At 37.8% G+C, this 26,440-nt stretch overlaps 1 protein-coding gene across 3 annotated transcripts in view; it reads right to left on the minus strand.

The window, feature by feature from the left end:
* Window positions 1–596: 596 nt before the first annotated feature.
* LOC131074328 (uncharacterized) overlaps window positions 597–26,440 on the minus strand; it is a 91,876-nt gene continuing 66,032 nt past the window's right edge. For all 3 annotated transcript variants that reach the window (XM_059209679.1, XM_059209680.1, XM_059209678.1), the window contains exons 13-15: window positions 1,871–2,062; window positions 1,608–1,717; window positions 597–1,372 (exon numbers count right to left, since the gene is read on the minus strand). In XM_059209679.1, the coding sequence (XP_059065662.1) occupies window positions 1,291–1,372; window positions 1,608–1,717; window positions 1,871–2,062 (384 nt within the window). In that variant the 3' untranslated portion in view covers window positions 597–1,290. The remainder of the gene's footprint in view (window positions 1,373–1,607; window positions 1,718–1,870; window positions 2,063–26,440) is intronic.

Consider the following 26,440-nt stretch of genomic DNA (forward strand, 5'->3'; position numbering starts at 1 on the left):
GGAGGGGCTTGGTCATGCAAGCTGCCCTTAACCAATTTGCCTTCACAAATTTTAGGAATAGCTGATAAATCAATTTAGCATCAAATAAAAACAGTCACGTCATTTAAAAAAATAAAAAATCTTATGAACCATTTACATGGGTAAAGAATAGCAGTTAACACATTCAATTTACAGGAAAATTATATGTTGCTAGATATAATTAATCTATTAACAAGAATCAATAAAGATTTCTTAAGATGTCCAAGCTGCATTGTGTTCAAAATTTTGACTCTTGTTCCACTTCAAAGAAGTTAATGCCCCCAAATTAAAGTCAAATTTAATGTTGCTAGATATAATTAATGTAATAATAAGAATTAATAAAGATTGCTTTTGATATCCAAGTAAATTGTGTTTGAACTTTTGGGTCTTGTTCCACTTAAAAGAAATTAATGCACCAACATTAAGGGAAAATTCAATGTTGCTAGATAATCTATTAATAAGAATCAATAAAGATTACTATAGACATCCATCCTACATTGTGTTCAAACTTTTGAGTCTTGTTTCAATTCAAATAAGTTTTAAATTGATTTTGGACTGAACTATCATAAAAAACTAAATGAAAAGAAAGCATCTGTCAATAAATGAGGGCCACAAAAATCCCACACATTTTAGACCATTTTCTTCTGGATTATTTTTCAGAAACAGATTGTGATTTGAAGGACCAAAGAATAAACAATTACAATCAAAGTAGGAAAATACAGATTTTTCCTTTGGGCATCAATTTGGTCCCAGAATTTCTGCTAAAGATCAACTATTTGTAGTTCCCCAAAATTTCTGCTTAAGCTTTAGTGTTTGTAATAATGGATAATACAAAAGTCCGGAGTAGGAAACAGTCTGAACTGTTAACTACTGGCATCCAAAACTGATATACAAGAGGCAATTGGCAACAAAAGCAAAGATTCCTTCATAGAAGTTCATCCTTAAACTGGTCTTTCAACATAAAATAAAGATAGCTGATAACTGGATTAGAGATTTCTTGATGTCAAACGAGCATGACTTAATTGAAGCTTCCTTATATAGTTAGTTTGGATTGATCAAGGCACAAATGTGTCTCACAATTCGTTTCTTATGCATAGTTGGAGAAGAATGTGTCCTAAAGACAGACAGGGCATTGTGTATTTGAATCTCTCCCATCTTCAAATTTACCAAATGCCATCTTAATGGCACTTTTATGGACTCTGTTCAAAAACAATTCTGGCTGAATTACATAGATCAATTTCACTTACCTTCAAATTCTCGTTAATCAAAAGCTTATAGCACAGCTTCTGCAACAAAGCTGTCTGCTTTCATCTGTGACAGACGATTTTCAATGTTCCATAAGACAGGCTTATATCTGCATGCAAAGAAGCATTGAAGAGAGAAAAAATATGTTAGCGTGGACATTTATGAGTATATATTACTCTAGTACAGCTGAAACTTGTATTGACTGAAGTATCAGAAAGGATGCAACATTCATTTAACAGAAAGGATGCAACAATCCTCAATGTATTCAACTAAACCACAGATACATGATCCAAAATTTAAATATTTCATCAACAATAATTTCAGGTAGGAACAAATAACTTTACAGCCAAATAAGGCCATTGTATGCTTGAATGGCATGTTTCAGTTCAGCTGTTAGCTGCATAACCTGAGCGGCCAATGCTTCTGCTTTTGTTTGTGTCCTTGCTAGTTCTCCCTAAGCAAAATATCAGAAAGTCAATTTTGACTGACAAGCTAAAATGAAACCTTGGAATCATGAAGAGTTCTTACAAAATAAATTAATCGAACCAAAAAAATTTCTTAAATTCTTAATTATTACATGCACATCATTCAAGGGTTTCAAGCAAACCTTCAGTTTCAAGTTCTCAGTTGTATATGTCCCATGATCACTCACACTATTTGGTTCGTCACTGATGATTTCTTTCCTTGATTGAGCATCCTCAATATTCATAAAAAAGTTAGAACCCGTGTTTGCATGTTCTGTTCGCAATTCATCCAGTGTGCTACGCAATTCTGCATTCTGCTTCAGGCATTCATGAACCTGCAATATGAAAAACATGGTAAATATTAACGACTAAAGGACCGATTCATCACACAAAGCACAACTTCTGACATCCACTACTAAAGCAGCAATTCTTACTACATTGCATAGGAAGCCTTCTAAATTAAACTTTGCCACATCTTACAAGATGAAAATACTACTAGGTGTCCCTAACAAAATGCCTCTGTAGGAGAACAATAGTAAGAAAACATTTACCTTTTGATTAAAAAAGTAGCATTTTACATATGCAAATATATAAATAAGCATTCTAGAAGTAGTTATCTTAACCACGTGATTTATTTTAAGATTGCAAAATAAGGTTTATAGCTAGCTTTTAGGCAAAGCATGTTCTAAGTATAGACTGGAGAAAAGCAATCCTATTATAAATTGAGTTGGTGCTAGGGACAAGCCCCTATATAAGATACATCAATATAATGAATTGTCATTGATGAACAAACAATTGATTAAAAAATTGATTGATTCGTGACAGAATCATCTTGTATAGTCTAATTACAATGTGTTTTCATTTGTGACAAAAGTTGAAGATTAGTGATAAAATTATGAAAAATTGACTATATAGTGATAAAATTATGAAAAATTGACTATATAGTGATAAAATTATGAAAAATGGCATGCCCGTCAACACTATAAGAAGTGCTGCTCCCAGACCCCCAACTGTCACTGTCCCCATGTCCCCAAATCCAACCTCTTGGTTCCCCTAATTTGAGTCTTTGTGGAATTGTCATTTATTGATCTCATGGTCATATGATATGCAAAATTTGAATTATGTCAAATTGATGATCAAATTAGACTTAAGTGTTCTCTAAATGCATTAGCTTCTGTTTTTTTTTTGGTAATTATGCTTCTTTTCTGCTAAGTCTTTGCCAAGTTTTTGCTGAGTTCCAAATCCGAGTTTTCAAACTAGGTTAGAAGCATAGAAATCTTTTGGGGAAAAACAACCAAAAGTATAAGATTTTTTCAAAAAGTTGTGTACTGTGAAATATAAAGGCATTTTAATAGAATAGAGATACAAGCATATAAAAATGAAAGTTTAACCCATGGATTGTGACATGCAGATTTTCTCATTTATGTTCATATTGTTGATTACATTGCATTGCACAATGCATACTGCATAATGCATAAATGATAACTAGTCTACTAGATGCTAATAGTTTTCATATTTTCAATTACAAACTACCCCATACAATTTCAACCTACAAACAAGGTACAAAGCTCCAAAATCAGATATAGTCAATGATGCTTGCTGTTACGAAGAGAGCTAAACTTCAGAGCTGCAGGTTATGATAATGAATCACCTGCACCAAAGCTTCTCCTGAGCCATTCAACCACATCACCATCATAGTTGCGCTCCCTAGTATTAGTGAACTTGTTAAGTAATTGGACTTAGGAATTAGAATTTCAATTAAGATTGGAAAAAGAAAAAGAATGTTTTTATGTAAAAGAAGAAAGAATTTCTTAAGGGGAGATTACTATTGCATTCTAGTTAAAAAGATAATACACATTTTTGAAGATCGAAGAGTTAAGAGTGTTTTTTTTTCAAAGATTGCAACTAGGATTTGGTTTTTCATCAATTTATTTTTCGATTTCCTAAAAGAATCAAGGTAGGATCTTGTGTTAGCATTTAATTATTATATTATTGGTTGTTAAACAAAACTGGTAGTTGGTCAGTTAGTTTCATATTTGGTTCATTTTGTAACTGATCTGCTATGTATTTATCTGCTGCTTATTTTTGTGAATGATATCGCCTGGTTTTGCTCATTCAAATTCTCCAATTCATCATGGTATCAGAGCAATGATGAAAGACTTGTGCCTGTGCATTGAAGCAGTGGAATAGAAGTGCTGAAGAGTGATGCAAGAATGGAGGTGTGTGAAGACTTGGCGTTAGAAATAGGAAGTTGGTGTTTCAGTTGCATGCTGACCATTGCAAACTTCTGCTGAGTGTAAAGATAATTGTTTGACTGCTGGCATGAGACATTGTCTGGTGTTGAAACCAGTGTAATATAAAGGTTGGTGATGGAATTATTCTCATGAGACCAATGTAATGTTTGGCGTTGAAACCAATGTGGGGACACTGAGTAGATTGATGTTCATGTTGTACGCTGAGCGCTTGGGAAAATGTTGTTGAGCATTTGGGAATTAGAAAGGCATTTCAAATTTTTGCTGAGCAAAGGCATTGGCGTCCAAAATCACATTCAACAATACATTGGTGATAAGATGCTGTTGCAATCCAGAAAATCATTGATGCAACGTGAGAAGCAGTCTAACAGTGGCAGAATGCAAGATTGAAAGTGTGCTGTTCTGTGAATGGCAGTTTGGAGAAGTTGCAGGTCTTGGAGGTGAACAAAGATAAAGGAGGCCAGAAAAGGTGCATTTTTTAATTCTACTCTCCTAGTTTGTGTTTTTCAAAATATATTTCCAAACAATTAAAAATTATATTTGAATTTGAGAGAAAAATTTACAATTTTTTTGTCGCAAGAAATCCATTAGAAGTTTGGTACAAATCTTTTAGAAATCTATTTATTAGGGAGTTATAAGAGTTGTCGGTAAGGATCCTCTAAACTTTAGAAATGGTTAATAATGCAGCTAAAACCATGCTTCCCGACTCTCAACTTTTGAGAGGAGACAATAATGCTGCCTAGAAGACAAAAGTACAAACCCAATTGGAATTTGAGGACCTTTGAGATATAGTCTATGGGAACATCACTAGACCTCAAAATGCCAGTCCAGAGCAAACTAGATTTGAAAAGGCCAATCAAAAGGTCAAATTGATCATCTTGTTTGAGGTTTCAGATGAGGGAGAAACCTCATATTAGAACAGCCACAACTGCAAAAGATGCTTGGGATTTTCTTAAAACAGTTTATGAGCCCAAAAACTATAATCAAATTCTCCACTTGCAATGACAGTTACATTGCCTTCAGCTGCAACATGAGGAGAAATTAGAGAACTTTCTGAAAAGAGTAGCAGAGACTGAGACATCATTGCAAACATTAGGGAAAGAATTCACAGATGACTCTCTTGTAGCCATACTCTTGAGAACATTACCCCTTTTATTTCACGTGTTTGTCACCTGTCTCAATGTGGCAAGTACAAAACCATCCTTTGAAGAGTTGGCAAACTTGCTTCGACAAGAAGAAATCCAAGGTGAAACATCAGACTCCCAAGACAATCAGGCCCTCACAGCAAAGCATGAGGGAAAACAACCTGAACATTGAAGTGGTCCACCAAGATCATCAAATCAGGAAAACTCTTCCATGAAAAAGAAATGTCTCATTTGTGGAAGAAAGGGACATGATCTCAAAGATTGTTGGCACAATTCCTATGCCAATAGTGAATCCAGTCATAGAAAGCCACATAAGTCTTCTCAGGGGGACAAGAAGAAGAAATCCCATTGGCAAAAAATCAAATAACCAAATAAACATGGAAATGTTGCATCCACAGGAGATTCAGATGAAGAGGATTTATTGTATGCTGCTGAAACAAAGGCCTCCACTTCAAACAATTCAGTCCAGTATGTTGATTCTGGTGCATCCGACATATGAAGAGCAAACAAGAGAGGTTTTGTGATCTCACTCCATCCACCTCCTATGGGCAAATATCCCTTGGTGATGACACATCATATGAAGTTAAGGGAATCAGATATATATCTTTGCCCCTCAAAACCCACTAGTGTAAAATTACAAAGGTTCTATATGTTCCAAGGCTCACAAAGAACCTTCTTTCAACAATTATTGGAACACAACTTGAAAGTTGAATATGATTGTCGCAATGGTGAAAAACTGGCTCATTAGAGATAAGTTCATAAATGGTGAAAAACTGGCTCACTAGAAATAAGTTCATAAATGGTGAAGTTGTTGCTTGTGCTTCAAGGGTAAGCAAGATGTTTCAACTTGTTGATGTCACACATGAAGCTAAGGCCCTTGCAGTGAAGATTAGTGCATCCACAACTCTTTGGCATCAGAGATTTGGCCATCTAAGTTTTGGCTATCTTCTTGCACTGAGTAAGAGAGGTATGGTGAGAGGACTTCCCTCCATGCAGAAATCAATTTCTTTGCCCACATTGTCTTGTTGCAAAACAAAATCAGGCTCCTTTTCCTGCTACAAAGAAAAGAGCCTCAAATCCCTTAGAATTGGTTCACACTGATCTATGTGGACTGATGCCACCAAGTCATAACAATTCCAAGCATTTTCTACTCTGTGGATGATTTTACAAGAAAAATGTGGGTTTATTGTTTGGCTCACAAAAATCAAGCACTTGAGAAATTCAAAGAGTTTTAAGCCCTTGCAAAAAGGTCATCTGGTCATTCTCTCAAAGCCCTTCGCTCAGATCGAGGGGGCAATTCACAAGGAGTTTTCAAACTACCTTCAAAAGAATAAGGGACTCAAAGACAATTGACCACTATTTAAATGCATCAACAAAACGATGTTGCAGAGAGGCGTAATGGTACTATTGTTAAAATGGTGCAATGTACGTTGAAAGATGCAAATCATGCTCTTGCATTTTGGGCTGAAGCAATTCACACAGCAGTGTATTTGTTGAATCAAGCACCCACCAAAGTGCTTAAAAATATCACACCTAAAGAAGCTTGGAGTGGTAAGAAGCCCTCTTTCATTTTTTCGAGTGTTTGCATGTACAGCGTAAATGCAAGTTCCCAAGGTACAACGGATAAAATTGGATAGTAAGTCTTTGAAATGCATTTTCCTTGGGTATAGTTTAGAATCAAAAGGATATAGACCCATGTTGCATTAAAAAAGAAAGTGTACATTAGTACAGATGTTTTTTTTATGACAATACAAGATACAGCACCTCTTCCTCACCATCTCCTACTAGTTCTCAAACACACCAAAGCTTATTGAGCCTAAAGATGAGGATCTTGGTGAAAAAGTACAAGAAGAGGTTTTGTTTTTGTTGGATTTTGCCAAGATCAAGAGGTCATTGAAATGTACAAGATAGAGAAATAATATGGGACAAGAATAAACTGTATTCTCATCAATAGAAAAATGATCAACAATCAACTGGATTATCGTTATTACATACAATGTAGATGAGCCTGCTTATATAGGCAAGGCTAGGGATATGTATGAGCACACAAATATGACATGTGGCTCAATAAGAAACAAGGGTAGGTAGGAAATATGTGTGGGTAGGTAGGAGAAATAATATAATATTCCACATGAGGTGGATCACCCACCGAAGGTGGAATTATCACTCCACAATAAGTGGATATGATAGTGTAATAACAAGATCAACACCATAAGAGGTGGAATTTCTCCTACACACACTATCCCAATGTGGCACAAACACCCAAGTGTCTCATATCCAAACTACTATGAAATGCATTATCCTAAGTAAACTTAAGTAAGTGTAATAATATCCATGATGAATAATTATTTACACCAACACCCCCCCTTAAGTGCAACTTAGGGGAATGCACTTAAGTCTACAATGCAACTAAGCAATGCAAGATGGGTCCCGGCTACGAGGCCATGTTAGGTACCCATGAACAAATGCAAATGCATGCAAACCAATGCAATGAAATCTCTCACAAAGTGGGGAAAGAGAGAAAAACCCAATGGGAAAAAACCCTCCCCCAAAAAGAGAGATGAAAGCTATACAAGAGAACTCTCAAAGAAGAATGTGAGGAACAAAACCCCATGTGAGGAAAAAGTCCCCCCCATATGAGAGAAGAAGAGAAGTCAAACTGTGATCCTCCCTCAATGAAGAATCTGCACCAATGATAGAAGCTCGATGTATGAAGAAACTGCTCCACGAACGTCGAACAACATTCCTCCCCTTAGGAAGAAACAAAACCAAAGGTGTATCCATGAAGTCTCCCCAATCATGAAGGGAAGATGTATGAAGAAAACTCATGATGAAAAGAATCTCTGAAAACTGCTCAAGTGTCCCCATGTCGATGCTAAAAGATACCCCTTCCAAAGGTGGTAAACTGTGCCACACTGCTGAAAAAGGAACTCCAACATCTAGTGAAGATGAATGTAGAACAATATCCAAAGACTCATGTGTCTCCTCAAAGCATAAAGAGACCTCCTCCAACTGCTGTACATAAGTATCCACAATCATGTCAACCTCGAAAGAATGATCATGTAGAGAATGAACAAGAGGGTCAGAGTGTGCCCTCGCAACAATCGAAGAAGGATCATCTTCATCAAAGAGAAGATGTATGTCATCAATGATGTCTCCCAAATCTGCAATGTAGGATTCCACAAACAAACCTATAATACTGTCATGTAATCATCCCATGAATCTGAAGCTGGAAGACAATGAATATCCTGCTGCACTGAATCACATGAAGGCAAAACTGTCGCACTATCTGCATCATCAGGTGCAATAGGTGATGTGATATCAATATGAGAAGATGAAATACAAGACTCAAGAACGGGGTTACATGTGAGAATTCCCATGTTCAGGTGTCCAAAGTTCTCCTCAAAATCTGAACCATCACAATAAGTGTGATCATCATGTGTAGAATCATCAAATGTGAAATCATCATCATCAACAAAATCTGAAAAGGAGTATAACCGAGATGCATGATCAACCACCCCAGTTGCAATGATAGCTCTAGTCTCCATGTCTCTAATAAAAACTGAGTCAGGTGTGAACTCCACAACTCTCTTAGTTGCGCCATGTGTGATTTGATAGATAGAAAGGAGATTGTTTGTCAAGTGGGGTACACACAACACATCATTGAAGGAGTTATCCCCAATGTCAATAGATCCTTTCCCAATCACATCCATGTATGTATGATTGCCCATCAAAATCTGTGGCATGGTGCAAGGCTCAAATGTAGAGAACATAGACTGTGAAGATGCCATATGATGAGAAGCCCCTGAATCTAGAAGCCATCTCTCTGAAGTATGATTTGTTGTAGCACATAGAGCTTTTCCTTTTCTTGTTCCAAAAGAGTGAGTTTTCCACTTGTAGAAGCCATGAATGCTTGCCCTTTTCCTTTTGAATGTGAGGAAGTGGAAGTTGATGAATCATCCTTCTTGTAGACTTTAGGTAAATCAATGTTATGCTTTTTGATGATATGTGTGAGCTCATCAATCTTCTTAGTATGGCAACGATGTTCCTCATGACCAATCTTTTTACAATAAGCACAAGTAGGTCTCTCTCTCTTTGGTGAATTATTTCTCTTGGAAGAGGATGAATCTCCTTGTTGTGGAGAAGATGATGCTTTTTCCTTAGGCTTTGATTGCCATTTCTTCTTGTTTGAGTTGTCCTTTCCTTGATTTCCTTTGTTTCCTTGATTTGCCACTAATGCTTGAGACTTAGAAGAAGCCTTAAGAATGCCCATGCTTATCAACTTAGTTTGTTCCATCATCAACATTTCATTGAAAGCATCAAATGTAGGCATTTTGTAGCTTGAACCCATTGTCATCCTATGAGTTTGGAAACTAGAAACAAATGCTGCATATTCTTGTGGAAGCTTCCCTATCAAGTTGAATATCAATTGAGTATCCTTCTTATCAATGCCACAATCTTTGAGTTGTGCCCTCAACTCATTTGCCTTAGTGACATAATCTTGTATAGTATCAAAGTTCTTGGGATCTAACATGGTGAGATCACTATCAATTTGATATCCCCTAATCTCATCAACTTGACCATACAAGTCTTGAAACTTTTGCCAAGCATCCTTGATTAGAGTACATTTCTCAATATGAAAAATGAGATCCTTTGATACATACTTTCTTAAGGTACCAATTGCCATGATATTTTTAGTGAGCCAATCTAAGTGACCAACTGGATCAGCCTTAGGATCAGCTGGAGCAACAATAGTTCCATCAATGTAATGAGTGAGTCCTTTTTCCATAAGTTTACTCCATGCATCAATTTTCCAAGTAGCATAGTTATGTGGAGTTAAGAGAGGAAACTTAGAAGAACCCATAGCAGCAAAAAGGAAAGAACACAAGAGCACAAAAGCACAAGAGACACCCCCCAAATTCAATCAATCAAAGTACCCCCCTAAAGTGATGATTTTGGCACTTTATACTTAGTGCGATTACAATGAGCCACTTGCAAAACAAGGCAAAGTGGGCTTATGATGCAAATTTTACAACTTCCCAAATGAGATACAAGAGACTTCAATCAATAGTGCAATGAATCTAACTGAGATTCAAGCAAATATACAAGTACCAAGAGAGCCAAAAATGGCCAAGATCTGAAAGTACAATTTCTACTTACAATGACATCAATCTGATAGCATCATGTGAAAGTAGATGAAAAAATACGCACTTTCAAAAAAAACGACACCTAAAAAGGAGGTCGGATGACCCCAAACGAAGCCTCTGAAGTTGCAAAAACTGGGATTACTCAGGGACAGTCACCAAAAACTGCATTTTCTGAAAAATCCGTGCATCAAAATCAAAAAATTCTTTCACCACTGCGGAGAGCACGAAATTCTAGCCCATTTCAAAAAAAATTGCACCAAAAAAGGAGCAAAAATGAGCAAGTTATGGCCATTTGAAGTTGAACTGCAAAATCAAAAATGCAAATGAGAGGGGGTCCAAAAATTTTCAAACCCTGCTGATGTGGCGCTGACGTCAGCAATTCACGCGATTAAATTTGACGGCCGTATGACCGTCGCCAAAACTTCGCCTCTCTGGCTGACTGGGCGTCCGTACTGTACGGACGGATTACGTGGCAAGCTGGCCGTATGTTCCGTACCATACGGAAATGCTGACTGGGCAAGCTGATTCAACATGTGACGTGGCATCCGTACGGCTGACTGTGTGTACGGAGTGTACGGAGGGTATCCCGCGGGCCAGTGGCCGCCTGCCACGTGGCGGACGCGGCCACCGGTCTTCATTGACTGGTCGAGGATCTGAGCGAAGGGCGGACGAGCGGCGCGGCGTGGGCGCTGCCGAGAGGCGCTCAGCTCACGGGAGGAGCTACTCGGGAGGAAGTCCGGGAGGGAGCTGTTGTTGCCGGGAGCGGAGGGAGGTGGAAGCGGGGAGCGGCGCCGAGGGAGGACCCGGGGGTTCCTAGAGCGGAGCAGCGGCGTCCGTGCCAGGGACTTCGGCTGCGGGCGGAGCGAGGACGCCGGACGGGAGGAGCTGTGCACGGACGGCGGCGACGGGACGTGAGCTGCGGTACGTTCGTCAACCTGCGCGCACAGTACCTGCAATATCTGCAGGTCACGGGGGTACAGGGGTCTGCGGACCCCCAAACCAATGATTTTTCTCTTTTTTTTGCTTTTTCAAAACTTTTTCAATTTTTTTTGCGTTTCAATTTTTTCAATTTTTTTTTTATTTTTGATTTTCTCAAAACAATATTTAGAGAAATGAAAAAAAAAAAAAAAAAATTCTGAATATTAATAAAAAAATTTCGAAATCCGTACGATATGGGCAAAAATGGAGAAAAAAAATTTCTCACCAAAATAGGCCAACTTTATAACCAAAATTCATGGAAATGGCCTTCCGGACGCAATGGAGAGGTCGGATCTGGTCTAGGATGCCTCCAAATGATGATGCTCCTCAGATCTGCCTCTTGACGTCGCAATAATGCCTCTTCAAGATGAATCAATAAGACTCCAATAGCTCTGATACCATGTTGGATTTTGCCAAGATCAAGAGGTCATTGAAATGTACAAGATAGAGACATAATATGGGACAAGAATAAACTGTATTCTCATCAATAGAAAAATGATCAACAATCAACTGGATTATCGTTATTACATACAATGTAGATGAGCCTGCTTATATAGGCAAGGCTAGGGATATGTATGAGCACACAAATATGACATGTGGCTCAATAAGAAACAAGGGTAGGTAGGAAATATGTGTGGGTAGGTAGGAGAAATAATATAATATTCCACATGAGGTGGATCACCCACCGAAGGTGGAATTATCACTCCACAATAAGTGGATATGATAGTGTAATAACAAGATCAACACCATAAGAGGTGGAATTTCTCCTACACACACTATCCCAATGTGGCACAAACACCCAAGTGTCTCATATCCAAACTACTATGAAATGCATTATCCTAAGTAAACTTAAGTAAGTGTAATAATATCCATGATGAATAATTATTTACACCAACAGTTTTCATTGGATCAGTTTCCCCCTCTTTCACTACCTCCATCCTCATCTCCTGTGCACAAAAAGTTTCCAAAGTGGTACCAAGCCCCAGTAAAGGATGCTAAAGGTGATGCAATTGCAGATCCATCTCTCACTGGGCCCCAAACTCACAGCAAGTCTTATGAAGAGGTGAATCTAGCTCTCATGTGTACAATTATTCAAAAGTTCAGAACCAGAAACAATTCAGCAGGCACTTGAGTCATCGCCTCAATGCCTTGGAAGGAAGCCATGGATGCAGAATATCAAGCCTTACTAAGGAATAATACATGGGAACTTGTTGATCTTCCACCAGGGAAGAAGGCTATTGGATGCAAATGGGTCTTCAGGATCAAGTATAAGGCAGATGATAGCATTGGTAAGTACAAGGCCCGACTTGTGGCTAAGGGCTATGCTCAAAAGGAAGGCATTGACTATGATGAAACTTTTGCCACCACAACAAAAATCAAGACTATTTACATGCTCTTGACAATGGCCACTTAATTTTGGCAAGTTCATTGGATGGATGTCAAGAGTGTCTTTCTTAATGGAGATCTCAAGCGAGAAGTCTATATGAAGTCTATGTGACTCGACTGGAGGGATATGTTGCACCTGTCTAGCTGCACAAAGTATGCAAACTTATCAAATCCCTCTAAGGTCATAAACAAGCTCCTCGAGCCTAGTATATCAAGATCGATGAGAAACTCCTTAATAATGGATTCATTAGGAATCCTTATGATCCCAATCTCTACCTCAAAGAGCAAGTGGGGGAGATTGTAATTGTGATTGCACATGTCAACAATCTAGAAATCGTAGTGAGTTGAACACAAATGATTGATGCTACAAAGAATGGTCTCAAATGGTTGTTCGACATGACAGATCTCAAGCTCCTACATTATTGTCTTGGACTACAAGTGTGGCAATAGAAGAATCATATTTATGTATCTCAAATGAAATATGCCAAGGCATTGCTCAAGAAATTCAGAATGGAATATTGGAAACTTATGTCAACACCCATGGAGACAAGTTTGTGACTTTCTCGCCATAATCCATCACCTCTAGTGAATGCTACTATTCATCGTCAATTGATTTAGAATCTTATTTGCTTGACTTATACCAGGCCAAATATCAGTTATGCTATTAACTATCTTTCTAGGTTTATGCAAGAACCTAGGGTTGTTCATTGGAAAGCAACAAAGTGTGTTTTGAGATACATCCATGGTACAGTGGCATATGGCCAAGAATACAAGTAGAATGCTAATTTTTTCTCTGTGGGTACATGGATGCGGACTATACATGTTCAGTGGATGACAAGAAGTCTACTTTAGGCTTCATTTTCTTTTTTGGGATCTGGTCTGATATGTTGGGGGAGCAAAAAGAACACCACTATTACTCGCTCTTCCATAGAGGCAAAATATCATGCCACAGGTGTAGCTGTCTGCGAGGCAATATGGTTATGTCGCAACTTAACAAGTATGGGTGTTCCTGAGACAAATCCTACCACTTTGTTTTGCGACAATTAGAGAGTGCTAAATCTTGTTCACAATCCTATTTTTCACGAGCGTACCAAGCAAATTGAGGTTCAATGTCACTTTATTCATGAGCAAGTTCAGCAACAGAATATCCAACTCCAGTTTTGTTCGACTCAAGAGCAGCATGCTGACATATTCACTGAATCTCTTGCAACTGTGAAGTTTGAAGCTTTTTGAACTTTCTTGCTTTGTTCTCTTGGGAAGATGATGTAATAAGGGGGGATTGTTAGCATTTAATTATTACATCATTGTTTGTTAAACCAACTGGTAGTTGGTTGATTAGTTTCATATTCAGTTCACTTTGCAACTGATCTGCTGTGTATTTATCTGCTGCTCATTTTTATGAATGATATCACCTATTTTTGCTCATTCAAATTCTCCCATTGATCATCTTGACATAGAATTTATTTTACAAAGATTTCAATTGTCAAAGAGATTCTTTTGTCTGAGTGTTTCTTGTTCCAAAAGAAATCCATAGGAAACCTCTTAATTTATTGGAATTAAGAATTAGGATTTCAATTTGGAAAATATTTTTTACAGTGAAGAATGGTAGAATGTTTTAGAAAATTCATGGAAACTAGATTGAGTCAGATGAGGAAATCTAGAATTACGTGTCTAGGAAGAAACATGGTGAAACCTAGAGAAGAAACCAGGAGAGATTACATTGCTTTCGATTTGATGTTGAAAATATTTTAGGAAAGAATTTGATCTAGTAAAGAATCTGAATTAATGCTCCAATAAAGGATCTAATGGTGTTGAAATTGAAAACTTATTATGTTTTATGTAATACAGATGCAAAAGCATATGGATTTCAAATAATTGATGTTGTTCAATTAATCAAGGAGACAAAGCTCATTTAAGTAGAGTTACAAAGACAATGTTTCTAAAAGAAACAATTGTTAACTAGAGGCGAAATTAGAAACAACTTAAATGACCATTAATAACACAAAGAAAAAGATATTATTCTAATACCCTCCCTTAATGGTCATCATTCTAACCTTAGTACCCGGGTTCGCCGAATTTCATGGTTGAAGTTCGAAATTCGGCGAAAATTAAAAAAATGTCTAAAGTTCGTTGAAATTCATCGCTAAATTCGTACGGAGCACTTTGTATTAGGTTTTTTCAAAACAAAATTCCTCCTGCTCGTGGCTAGGGCACTACATATCTTTTCAAGGCGTGACTATGACAACAAAGAAACGGTGGGTGAGAGGATATGTTTTACTCAACATGCCACCACAGGATTAGTCTGCTCGAAATCGTGATGGCTATCGGGCAATAGATTTGGTAGTGTTCGTTATTGGCTTAGCTTTCATTCATTCCACGACTGCTCTCTCCCATCGCGTTCCCACTGCTCTCTCCTGTTGCGACTTCTTTTGAAGAATTTAAATTTTCTTATATATACTATATAGTTGATTTAAAACTTTTCTATGGTTTACAATTTTTTATAACATATATTTTATATTTGAATAATTTATATAATTATATTTATTTATTTTTTTCAATAAAAGTGGATTATTCCACTAAACTTTTTTTATTAATATTTTTTATTTTTTACACAGGATTCAAAGAGCATACCAGAGAAAAGAAACCTGGGAAGAAAACCTCCAGTCATGGCTCATAAAATAAACCTATAGTATCTAACAGATCAATTTATACACCCCGCCCAAAACCACATACAAAATGCGGGCACAACACATATAATATCAGTTTTGCATAGAGCCCATATGACAATTTGCCAAAAAAACCCATCCAATGATTTTCAACATTAATATTATTATAATTATATTTATTAAAGATTAATATTATTTTATTTATATTAACATTTAATATATTTAAACTTAATATTATTTTACTTGTTTATTTTTATTTTTAAATATTAATATTTAATAATAACTAAACATATTTATTTTATATATCTTAAAAAATTACATATGCCGAATTTATTCAAATTTTTTCCTTGTCAAACTTCATTCGAATTTCAAAGTTGTCGAACTTTGAATTCAAATTCGAACTTGGTGACTTAGGTTCTAACTACCAAGAGAAATAACAGAGAAGGTTGCCTCCTTCTCAGAACACGCTGCAACAGAAGACAAGAGCTTGCCACTTGAGATGAGTCTGCCACCGACCCTCCCAGAAACTGCAGAACTTCTGGAGATACCCAAAACAACACCAACCGTCCAACCTGATGTTGGAGAATTGTTACTCCCTGTAACTAGAGACACACCAAGAACAGTTGTCATGACTTTGAGGAAAAAATCAGCAAACCCTCTAAACTATTGTAGATGAGCAAGATGCCCGAAAAATAGATTGCAAACAAGAGACTGGTGCAGATGTTCGCACAACAACTCCAAGGGCGACTAAAAACATAATGCAACAAAGTACAATTTTTAAGAAAAAAATTATAAACCCTCCCATGATTTTTTTCAGGGACAAAATATTTAAAAACAAATAGATAACTTTTGAGGACAAAATTATTAAAACCCACAGATTTTTTTTAAGGGAAAAAAAATATTAAAACCCATCAGAATTTTTTTCAGGTAAAAAATATTAAAAACCGAAACAAACATCGATGCCCAGAAGCCATCTTTACGCTTTTCGAGGCACGAAAAACAAGGTACTGAGAAGATATTGAATGCACGAAACTCGAGGTACGAAGTTCAATGCACTGAGACAAATACAAGCATAAATTCCAAGACAAATTTGCTTGCACAAAATTTGAGGCACGAAAAATGAGGCACCCAAAAAAATCTGAGACCAACCCAAAAAAGCTCTTTAAAAACACATCAAGAATTTGAAATCAGAATGCAGGTCCGAGGGCTCAAAAATCAAGGCACAGAAAATGATGGACCCAAAAAAATATGAAGACGACCCAGTTGATGTCTCGAAAAACCCACCAAGAATCTGCAACCAAAATAAAATTTTGACTTGAACTGAAGGGTCAAAACCCTAGTCGAAAATTGCAGAAACCCTAGGCGGCCATGAATGAACCAGATCGAGCAAAAACATGTGGAGAATAGACGTGGATTGAGGGCAAAGACACGCAACGTGATTTACAGCAAAAAAATCCACGAACTGGAAGCAAACCACTTGAAAAAATTTTGAATTTTTCTTTAGAATAGCTAAAAATCTCAAAAATTATCTCTGCTCTGATACCATAATACAGATGCAAAAGCATATGGATTTCAAAGAATTGATGATGTTCAATTAATCAAGGAGACAAAACACCTTTAAATAGAGTTACAAAAACGATCTTTCTAAAAGAAACAATCGTTAACTAGAAGCGATATTAGAAAAAACTTAAATGACCATTGATAACACAAAGAAAAAGATATTATTCTAATATTAGGGAGATTTAGTGTAGAAACAAGCTAGGGAGAAGAGTTTCTTAATAAACAAGGGTATTTGGATTTATTGAATTTCTATATGGATGAACCCATAGACAATTGTTACCGTACAGGTACCTAATGTTTAATTTCTGATTTGGATAATTATGATTATGATTTCCATGAAATTAAGTGATTTTAAAATAGTTAAAAAGGGTGTTAGCTAGTGGTTTTGTAAACCCTTATTGATAGATCTAAATTATGTGTTTGAATGAATTTATTGTACAACCACGGACATGAGAATGATTGGATTCACTGACTGAAATCTGAATATATTAGACATTGTGTTTTTGAAACATCAAGGAAACTTGTTTTGCTATCTCTGTATTCTAGATTTGTCCTTTTTTTAACAAATTATCAAAGATAATTTACAACACTTAGAAATTGTTCCCAGCAGGAAGTTCTGAACAATTTTGCTTAGGACAATAGTACAGATGGAAGACTACAGCACAGTTGCTTTAATGTTTGCCAATTGTGCTATAGTCTGTGAATTGCTATATTATCCCTGGATAAATCTAGTATGTGCCAGTTGCTCTAGTGTCCTTGAATTGAGCTAGTTCTATAAATTGAGTTGGTGTCTCTGATTTACATTGTAGTTTGACTTGACTACTAAATCTACATATTACCCATAGGTCCAGAATGTTTGAAAAATCCATACTTTGAATATATGAATGGACAAAAGTCAATAGATATTACTAAGTGTGCTTTCTTAGACTGGATTTGATTCCAAGCATATCCCAGAGCATTTTTGTGGCATCTGCATGGCCAAATCTTCAAAATATCAAAAATTTCATTTTCCAGTATTCTCTACATCTTTGTAAATTGCATTTTCAGAGGCCTTGGAACATTTCTAGGGCCCGGTTTTTCTGAAAATATTTTATTTTCATTTTCCACTGTAGGTCTTCAGGAGATGTTTCCAATGCACCAAAGAAATTTGATTTTCAACCAATGGGCTAGAAGTTAGGACTCTACCAAGTTGGTGTACCAAAATAAATATTTTTTAACATTTAATTTGACTTTGTAGCTAATAGATCCACAACTAGCTTTTCATTTCAACTTCCAATAGTATTTAGGTGTGGTCTCTTTGGTTTCGAATAGAAACCATAGCTTAGAAGTCTTACTAAGCTTTTGGTTCATCTAGTTGCAAAACATATAATATTGCTTGTTTACCTATTTAATGAGACAAAGATGGAGGCATGCATCTCTTCCATCAAGTTTCCTAACTTGTATGAATGTTATATTCTAAATAAGAGCTATTTTATAATTCACATATTGGTTGCTGCATCATTTACAATACCACTAGTCCCTCATTGGGTATTGTCCTTTGAATTCCCAAACTAATTTGGACGAGGATTGGTTAGGATGAGATTTTCCCAATGTTTACATGTGATTCCGATTTTGTTTGACAATGCAAGGTCTTCTTAATGAGCCAAAACTTGTTTTCTTATCAGGAAACATTCAGTATCTTGGTTACCATTATGGTAACAAGATTATATAGGAGTCAAGAAAATTGGGCATCCTCAGCCAGGATGGAGACATCGTAACGTCGCTTTCTCTACTTCATGTCCAGCACATTTGAAGATCATCGCCTGCTTGAGATAGCATTGCATGAGATTCAAGCATGTTCTTCTCATTATAGACTCCCAGATCACATAAGCTCTAATGCTCTCGTTGGCAAAGGGTCCACGTTATGGCATACATTAGCAATCTCCTTCCATCACTACAGGTAGGAGATTCTTTGCACAAAACCTTATGGCCTAACTTGTTAATGTGCACACCTATTCCACCCGGTAAAGTGGTGTTCTTTATGCTTGCTATAGTTAGCTTTCGTTCTTATGTAAGCTAGTTGTTACAATGGTACGCAACACAGTTGGAACATGACATCTTGGTGTGGCATGTGACATTTAGGAGTGTGTTGTATGGTGGAGATGAATTGTGACATTATTTTGCATGTATGTTACTAATAATTATTTGTTGTAATTATGTCTTGTTATGCATGTTCTTTATGATTTTGATGTTTTAAATGGCAAGCTGCAAAGTGTTGTAATGTTTTGATCAGTTTAATATGATTTTTTAGTATTTATTTGATGTTGCGAATTTGGATGGACTTGGTTCAGTTGTTTGATCTATGATTTTGAATTAATGTCTTATGCATTTGTAAAGAGGAATGAGTCATTGAGATGATCATCAGAGAATACATTTCACATTTTTGGCATATCGATAGAATGCTTCATTGCCAAGACTAATGGTTGGGGAGGAAGGGGTCTCAAATGTGCAGGTTTGATACCTCCCTCCAGAGGCAACTGAAGCTTGGATGGATTGACTTGCAAACTGTTGTGACCATTTCACACATCGCCCCATTTAAAATGGGGACCCCCTCTTTTTGCTCGTTTTTCGCTCGCCTTTCGCTTTTCGCTTTGCTTTTTAGGGTTTTGTTAGTTTGTCAGTTGTCTGGATTTAGGGTCAAGCCCTAGGGTTCCCATTTTTGATCTTTTTAGGCCAGAACCAGTCAGTCTTGAGAGCTTTTTGAGCTTCCTTTTGTAGGATGCAAATTTTGAATGAAGTGAATTCGCCAGAATGGTCTATTTTCAATTGGAATTTTGAGCGCAGAGTCTAAATTTGTCTAAGTGTTGATGATAAAATTGTGAATTTTATCCAATTGAGTAATTTTGACTAAATTTTGAGTTTTTTTTATTTTTGATCCCGGGCATGGGGAATGATTTGTTTTTGCCTTGTGAAGTGATTAAACTTGTGAAATCATGATATTTTGGTCTGTAGGAGCAAAATCGCTCCTGTCCCTCAGTGAAGGACCGGAGCTCGTTTTCAAAAATCTTACTGTCTCTGCAAGATCAAGATAATTTTTCGAGTGGAAGTGATAAAGAAAGGCGTGATCTTTCCATTGAATATAAATTGAAGAATTTCACGAACACGGAAATGCCCCAGGGAGCAAAATCGCTCCTGTCCCTCAGTGAAGGACCGGAGCTTAAAATCAAATATTGCTTTGTCCTTGCAGGATTTTAACGACTTGACGATTTGAAGAGGTCCAAAGAGATGCATTTTATCAAATGAATATAACTTGAAGTGCCGTCGTGAAGAAAAATGAACCAAAATGCAAAAATCGCTCCTGTCCCTCAGTCAGGGACCAGGGCGAAATCCATTGTAGCTCCCGTCCCTCTCCCAGGGACCAGAGCGAAGTTCATCATAAGGCATGTTTTAGGCGAAGATCAAGCAAGTTTTAGGTTCGAAGACAAGAAAGGAGGTGAATTGAACCCGTTGAAGACAAATTGAAGATTATAAAACATCAACAAGGGACTCAAATGCCCAAGTTTGTTCCTGTCCCTCAGTCAGGGACCAGAGCGATTTTTACTTTAGACAAATTTCTTGCCAAGTTACAATGAATCCCAAGGCATGGATGAATGAAACGGAGCACTACAAGACCATTGAAGATAATTTTTGAAGTTAGCAAAGTAAAATGAAGCCTACAAGAGCAGTATCGCTCCTGTCCCTCAGCCAGGGACCAGGGCGATATAATGGTTATGTTGCCTTTTCTTCAAATTCAAACCACTCCAAGACAAGGTGAAAGGTGGCAAAGGTGTTTCGAAGCGTCTCAATCAAGCACAAAGTTACAAGGATCGCCAAAATGAAGGATTTGCACTTAAATACCTAGGTTCGCTCCTGTCCCTCAGGCAGGGACCAGAGCGAAATCTTCATGAGGACCTAGATTTCGAAAGTTTATCAAGTGTTAAGCGACCAAGGAGGATCAAAGGACTTCATTTTACACGATGAAAGATATTGCAAGTCGATGAAAGTAAACACGAGCTCAAAACCTTGAAGTTCGCTCCTGTCCCTCAGGCAGGGACCAGAGCGATATTGACTATAGTTGCCAAATCCTTCAAAAATCACGTTAAGTCAAGATCATGCGAGGTGGTAAAGGGTCTAAGGTGTCCTTAGAAGATGATATGCAAAGGTTTCAAACGTCAAATGATCATCAATTGAGCCAAGGAAGCTATATCGCTCCTGTCCCTCAGGCAGGGACCAGGGCGATTTTCACAAGATCCTTCATTTTCCGTCAAAACCAAGACAAGGCAAGGATAGGCAAGATCAAGGACATCATTTAAAAGGCAATGAACGAAGAACAAAGGTTAAAAGTTAGCAAATTTGAGCCAGGACACATGGATCGCTCCTGTCCCTCTCCAAGGGACCAGGGCGATGATCCTCCAAACATCAAAAACGCCTTGTAGAAGTCAAGTGAGACAAGCGTGGAATGAAGAAATAACATTATTATTCGCCTTATGATGGAGATTTGATATTTAAAAGCAAGATCAAGGAGAAACTATGAAGTTCGCTCCTGTCCCTCTCCAAGGGACCAGGGCGATATTTACTAAAGCACTTGTTATCCTTCGAAGATTATGTCAAAACAAAGTTGCAAAGGGTTTGAAACGTCATTTGAAAGGTAATGAACAAGGAGTCAAAGTCAAGAACGAAGAATTTCAAGTAAAAACATGAGGATCGCTCCTGTCCCTCAGCCAGGGACCAGGGCGATATCACATCTAGAGGCACTCATTCACACAAAGCAAGTCAATCAAGCTCGAAGGACCCAACGAAAATGGCAAATTCAATATGGAGATGCAGACTTTGAACGTCAAAAGTGCAAGAATCAAGACCAAGTTGATGGATCGCTCCTGTCCCTCAGTCAGGGACCAGGGCGATGAGGTTTGAATCTTCCTACTTTTCCAATTTTGGCTCTCAAACAATTTTTTTTTGAATTTATTTAAATGCTAAAAATCGATAACTTTGAAAATTCAATTAAATTGGCATTTAAAATATAGCGCAAAATATTAATTAATTATTTTTGCCTTGTAAAAAAATCGAATTTATTAATTAAAAAACGATGGCATTTAATAATTAATTACTAATTAATTAAAAAATTAAATGGAGCGCTTGGATTATGAAGGTCGGCCTTTATTATTTATTTAAAAATCGTTTAAATTGCCTTATTTCTTACAAGTCGGCCTTGGGGTGAATGAAGAGTTAAGCGCCTATAAAGGAGGGGTGCAAATTGTCATTTTCACATCATCATTTATCATCTCTTACATGCGATCTTGAAGGAGAAAGTGCGATTTATATCTAAAGGTGGTGCGAATTTCATCAAAGGAAGGTGTAAACATCAATCTAAGGAGTGCGAAATTGAAGTTTCCATTTGAACGAACTTGCCAAGACTCCAAGGGTGGCGAATTGATAAAGGATCGATCATTTAGAGGAGATCACGTTGAGGCCATCTAATATCAATTTTGCTTAGGCGAATTTTCTTCATTTTGCATTTTTGAGTTAGCTCTCTACTGAGGTATGGCGATATGGTTTTATTGTTTTGATTTCAAATGTTGATCGTCATAGCTTAAATTTTGAAATTTTGAATTTTGATTTCCAGTAGCTCGATCGTTTTTTAGGAAATGATAACTCTAAGACTTATCATGATGTTTCCTAAAATTTACTCTCTAATCTATGTTATATATTGCAAAATCTAGTTTCTCATTATGAAATGTTGTGTAGGTATGGCGACCCCGAAGGCGGGAGCATCCACCAGTCGTTCAGCTCTCATGAAGGAAGATCAAAAGACCGAAGAAGTGGAGACCAAGATCTTGTCGAAGTGGAGCAACATTGGAGATACTAACTTGGGCAACTTCAGCACGAAGAAGTTTCGAGAGGTCCCTTACATCGGCAAGCCATCACCTGTCGCCTGGAGAATAATCGAGAGTGGCATCATTAAGGCGGCCGGCTTTCCTCCAGCTGTTCAGTGCCATGAGTTGATGATCGAGTGTGCTCGTCATTATGATCCTCAGTCCAGAACGATAGTGTCCAATGAAGGAAACACTTTGGCGTACCTTTCAGAGGAAGCTATAAGTGAAGCTTTCCATCTTCCAGAGCACAGGGACATGATATACAAGAGCATAGAAGGAGCCAGGTCAATGTACGAGGATGATCCAGATGCTTGCCTAAGCATAATCAACAAGAACTGGTTACTCAAGAGTCGTCCTCGCCTGAGCAAGATCCCGAACACACCGCATAGGATTGATGTCCAAGAGGAGTACAGAGATTTGATCACAATGCTCAACCGAGTTACAGGAGCCCCTCACGCCTTCTATTTTGAGAAGTGGATGTTCTACTTCATCCAGGTGATCGTTCAAGGGAAAGGTACCATACATTGGGCTAGAATGATTAGCCATTGCTTGGACGTACAGTTGAGGAGACTCAAGGCTACCAAGTCCTTCCACATGAGTTCATACGTCATATATGCCTTGATTAGGAGTTTTGAGTACGCAGGACTACCTCACAGAGGAGTGATTGGAAGAGGACCCGGCGAGGTCAGAGCTTGTGATTCCTATGCCTACTTGCATCATCCGCCAGGGAGCAACTACAAGCTAGTTAATGATACCTTCACAATGAACATCACAAGGACGTTGCAAGGTGGGATTCACAACAGATTATCTCAGGATGCACAAGAATTAATAAAGAGGTACGGTGCTTGGTTTATTCAGTTTCCGAAGTTCACTTATATTAGAATGCATGGATGTCCTTTACCTCCATACATGTTGCCGAGATATCCGACAGACAAAATTGTGTTACTAGAAGTAACAAGACAGTTGGCAGCATATGCGAAGGCATTCAGACACAGACATGGGAATGGAGTTCCAGTACCTATCATTTTGGGCAATTCAGTTGAGGTATGTCCTAATGCTTTAGCTATGGATGACGCAGAGAAGGAGTTAGCCTTGTATTCTTTTTCATCCTTTGCTTTGAGAGAAAGCTTTGATCCACATGGACATTTAGAGGAGACAGTCGGTAGGAAGTTTAAGCATGAGTACCAAATAGAAGATTTTATGATGAATCTCTTAGATGATCTTGAAGTGAAACGAAAAATGCATTCTAGATTGCCTTTGGATTTCATCAGGAAATGCAGGATTTACAGAGTGGCCGACCAAGCTCAGGACAGTGGCAGACATATCCAGTCATCCTATGATCGAGAAAGCAAAACAATAAGGTTAGATTGGAATGAGCCTAAGGTCGTGGATTTAGATGCTTTGATGGCACCAGTCTTGTCTTGTACTCGCAGATGGGTTGACGTACAGCATCAGAAGTTGAGAGAGCAAGGCATAGCTATGACTTGCACTTTGGAAGAGAAACCAGCCGAAGGTGGAGCTAGTGTAAGTGAAGGCAATCCTAATCCTAGAAATTCAGGTGAAGGTAACCTTCGATGTGCCAGTGAAGGCAATCTCCATCCGAGAGGTTCGAAGAGGAAAGAAAGGCCAGAAAAGAAGGAATCTTCCAAGAAAAAGCAAGGGGCCAATCGAGATCGTTCATCTGGTACATCTTCTAAACCAGAGAAGAGGACACTTCAAGTAGAAGAATCTATGGAGTCTATGGTACAGAATGACAGGCAGGAAGAAGGACAGGCACCGCAAGGGTCACCAGATGGATCTCTCCAAGATTATGAGCTAGACGAAGATAAAGAAGACAACGAAATAACATCTCCTCCCAGAGAAGAAGAAGTAGTACATAAAGAAATTCAAGTTCAAGAGACAAGATCGGCCATCCCAGATTGGTTGAAGGAAAGATTAACCAAGGTGATCGTAGTAGAGGACGAGAACAATGTCATTGATTTAGAGAGCCTTGTTGGACGCTCACACGAAGTAGCAGAGAAGAGGAAGGCTACCAAGATGTCCAAGATGATTCGAGATGAGACTCGATCCAGAAAACTGCAGATAGCTACACCGGCAGTAGACAAATATGAAGGTGAGATCCTAGCAGAGGAATATGATATACAGACTTTTGAGTTAGGACCATCCACAGCAGAGCAGACACTAGATGATGCCACCGATTCATTTGAGGCATTGAAAGACAAGCTTAGAGAAGAAATGGAGAAGAATAGAAAGCTTGAGAGAGAGGTCGGTGCATGGAGGACATATTTCAGTCATCTCAATGAACCTTTGGGACGTCAGGATCCAGCTAGATCACCAGTGCAAGCACTTCCACTTCAATCGATTAATGAGGCAGAAAGATTCAGGAATATGGTACAGCGTACGAGTACTTGGATGGATAAATCTCATACAGTTGCCTTAGAATTTGTAACAAGGATGATGAAGACTATTCATCAAGCTATCCAGGTTCTTGAGATAATCCACAATTTGATGATAACAGTAGCCGCATTTGCCCATACCAAAGATGTTATCATTCCTGTCTTGAAAGTAATTAGACACACATCAAGGAAGGTCTTAGCACAAGAGAAGATCATGGATGGAGGACCTCACAGTTTGCTTCAGTGGTCAACCTTACTCCATATGAAGAGTGTTTTCTTTGAGGACATCAGTACTAGATGTAGCCAAGTAGAGGAGGTGATCAATCCGATCCAGGACAGAGTATTTGAGGTACTTCGTACCATTCTTGGCAGGAGGATCGAGGTCGAGACAGATGTGGATATGCAAGAATTAGAGGATAGAATCAAGGTCATCTTTTGTAAGGACGCTAATGTCACAGACGAGCAATATGATCAGATGTTTGCCACCATGCTCCTGATTGAAAGAACAAAGGAACTTGAATCTTCATGGGACGCAGCTCTTCTAGATGCATTCGATCAGGTCATTCACTTGGAAGAAAGTATGAAGAATCTTCCCGAGATTCCAATTGCAAAGATCGAAGGAATCGTATCAAGATTCATTGCATATGCCAAAAAAGAACATTGGAAAGGGGATAAGATTCTAGATGAGAGGTTGTTATAGATGACATGGCACCTTAATTGTCATTGGTTTATGTCTCCTAGGTTTTTGTGCCAAATTTAATATTTGGCTATGCATTTAATATTGTTCAGTAAAAAGGAGGCCATTTGTAACAAACCCTAATTAGGGTTTAGGTGTCATGATCTTGACCGTTGATCTGCTTTCAATCTGGACCATTCATTGTAATTGAGGATGCTATTTATACCCTCATTTTTCATTTCATTTGTAATAAGTAATCAATAGAGAATAGAGATAGTTAAGAGATTAGAGAGATTAGAGTTAGAAGCAATTTTACTTTTGTAGCAAGATTGAGTTTGAGGAAAGGAATTCAAGCAATTGTTGTACATGATAACTTTTGAAATCAATGAAATATTGAAGTTATGGTGTTTTGTTGCAACTTTCTTGGTTATCTTCATGGTTGTTCAATTTACTTGAATCATGCTCAATCAAAGTAGTGTGTTAATTCGAAGGACATAGTGTGAGACTTGATCTTTGGTAGGATTCGCTTTCCATACCACTAGCTTCTTACTGATTGTAGGAACGCCTTGCGTGGTTGACTGGATATACTAGAATCACTTAACCTTCAATCATTATT

Source organism: Cryptomeria japonica, chromosome 8 (assembly GCF_030272615.1).
Source record: "Cryptomeria japonica chromosome 8, Sugi_1.0, whole genome shotgun sequence".
In the NCBI taxonomy this organism is placed as follows: domain Eukaryota; kingdom Viridiplantae; phylum Streptophyta; class Pinopsida; order Cupressales; family Cupressaceae; genus Cryptomeria; species Cryptomeria japonica.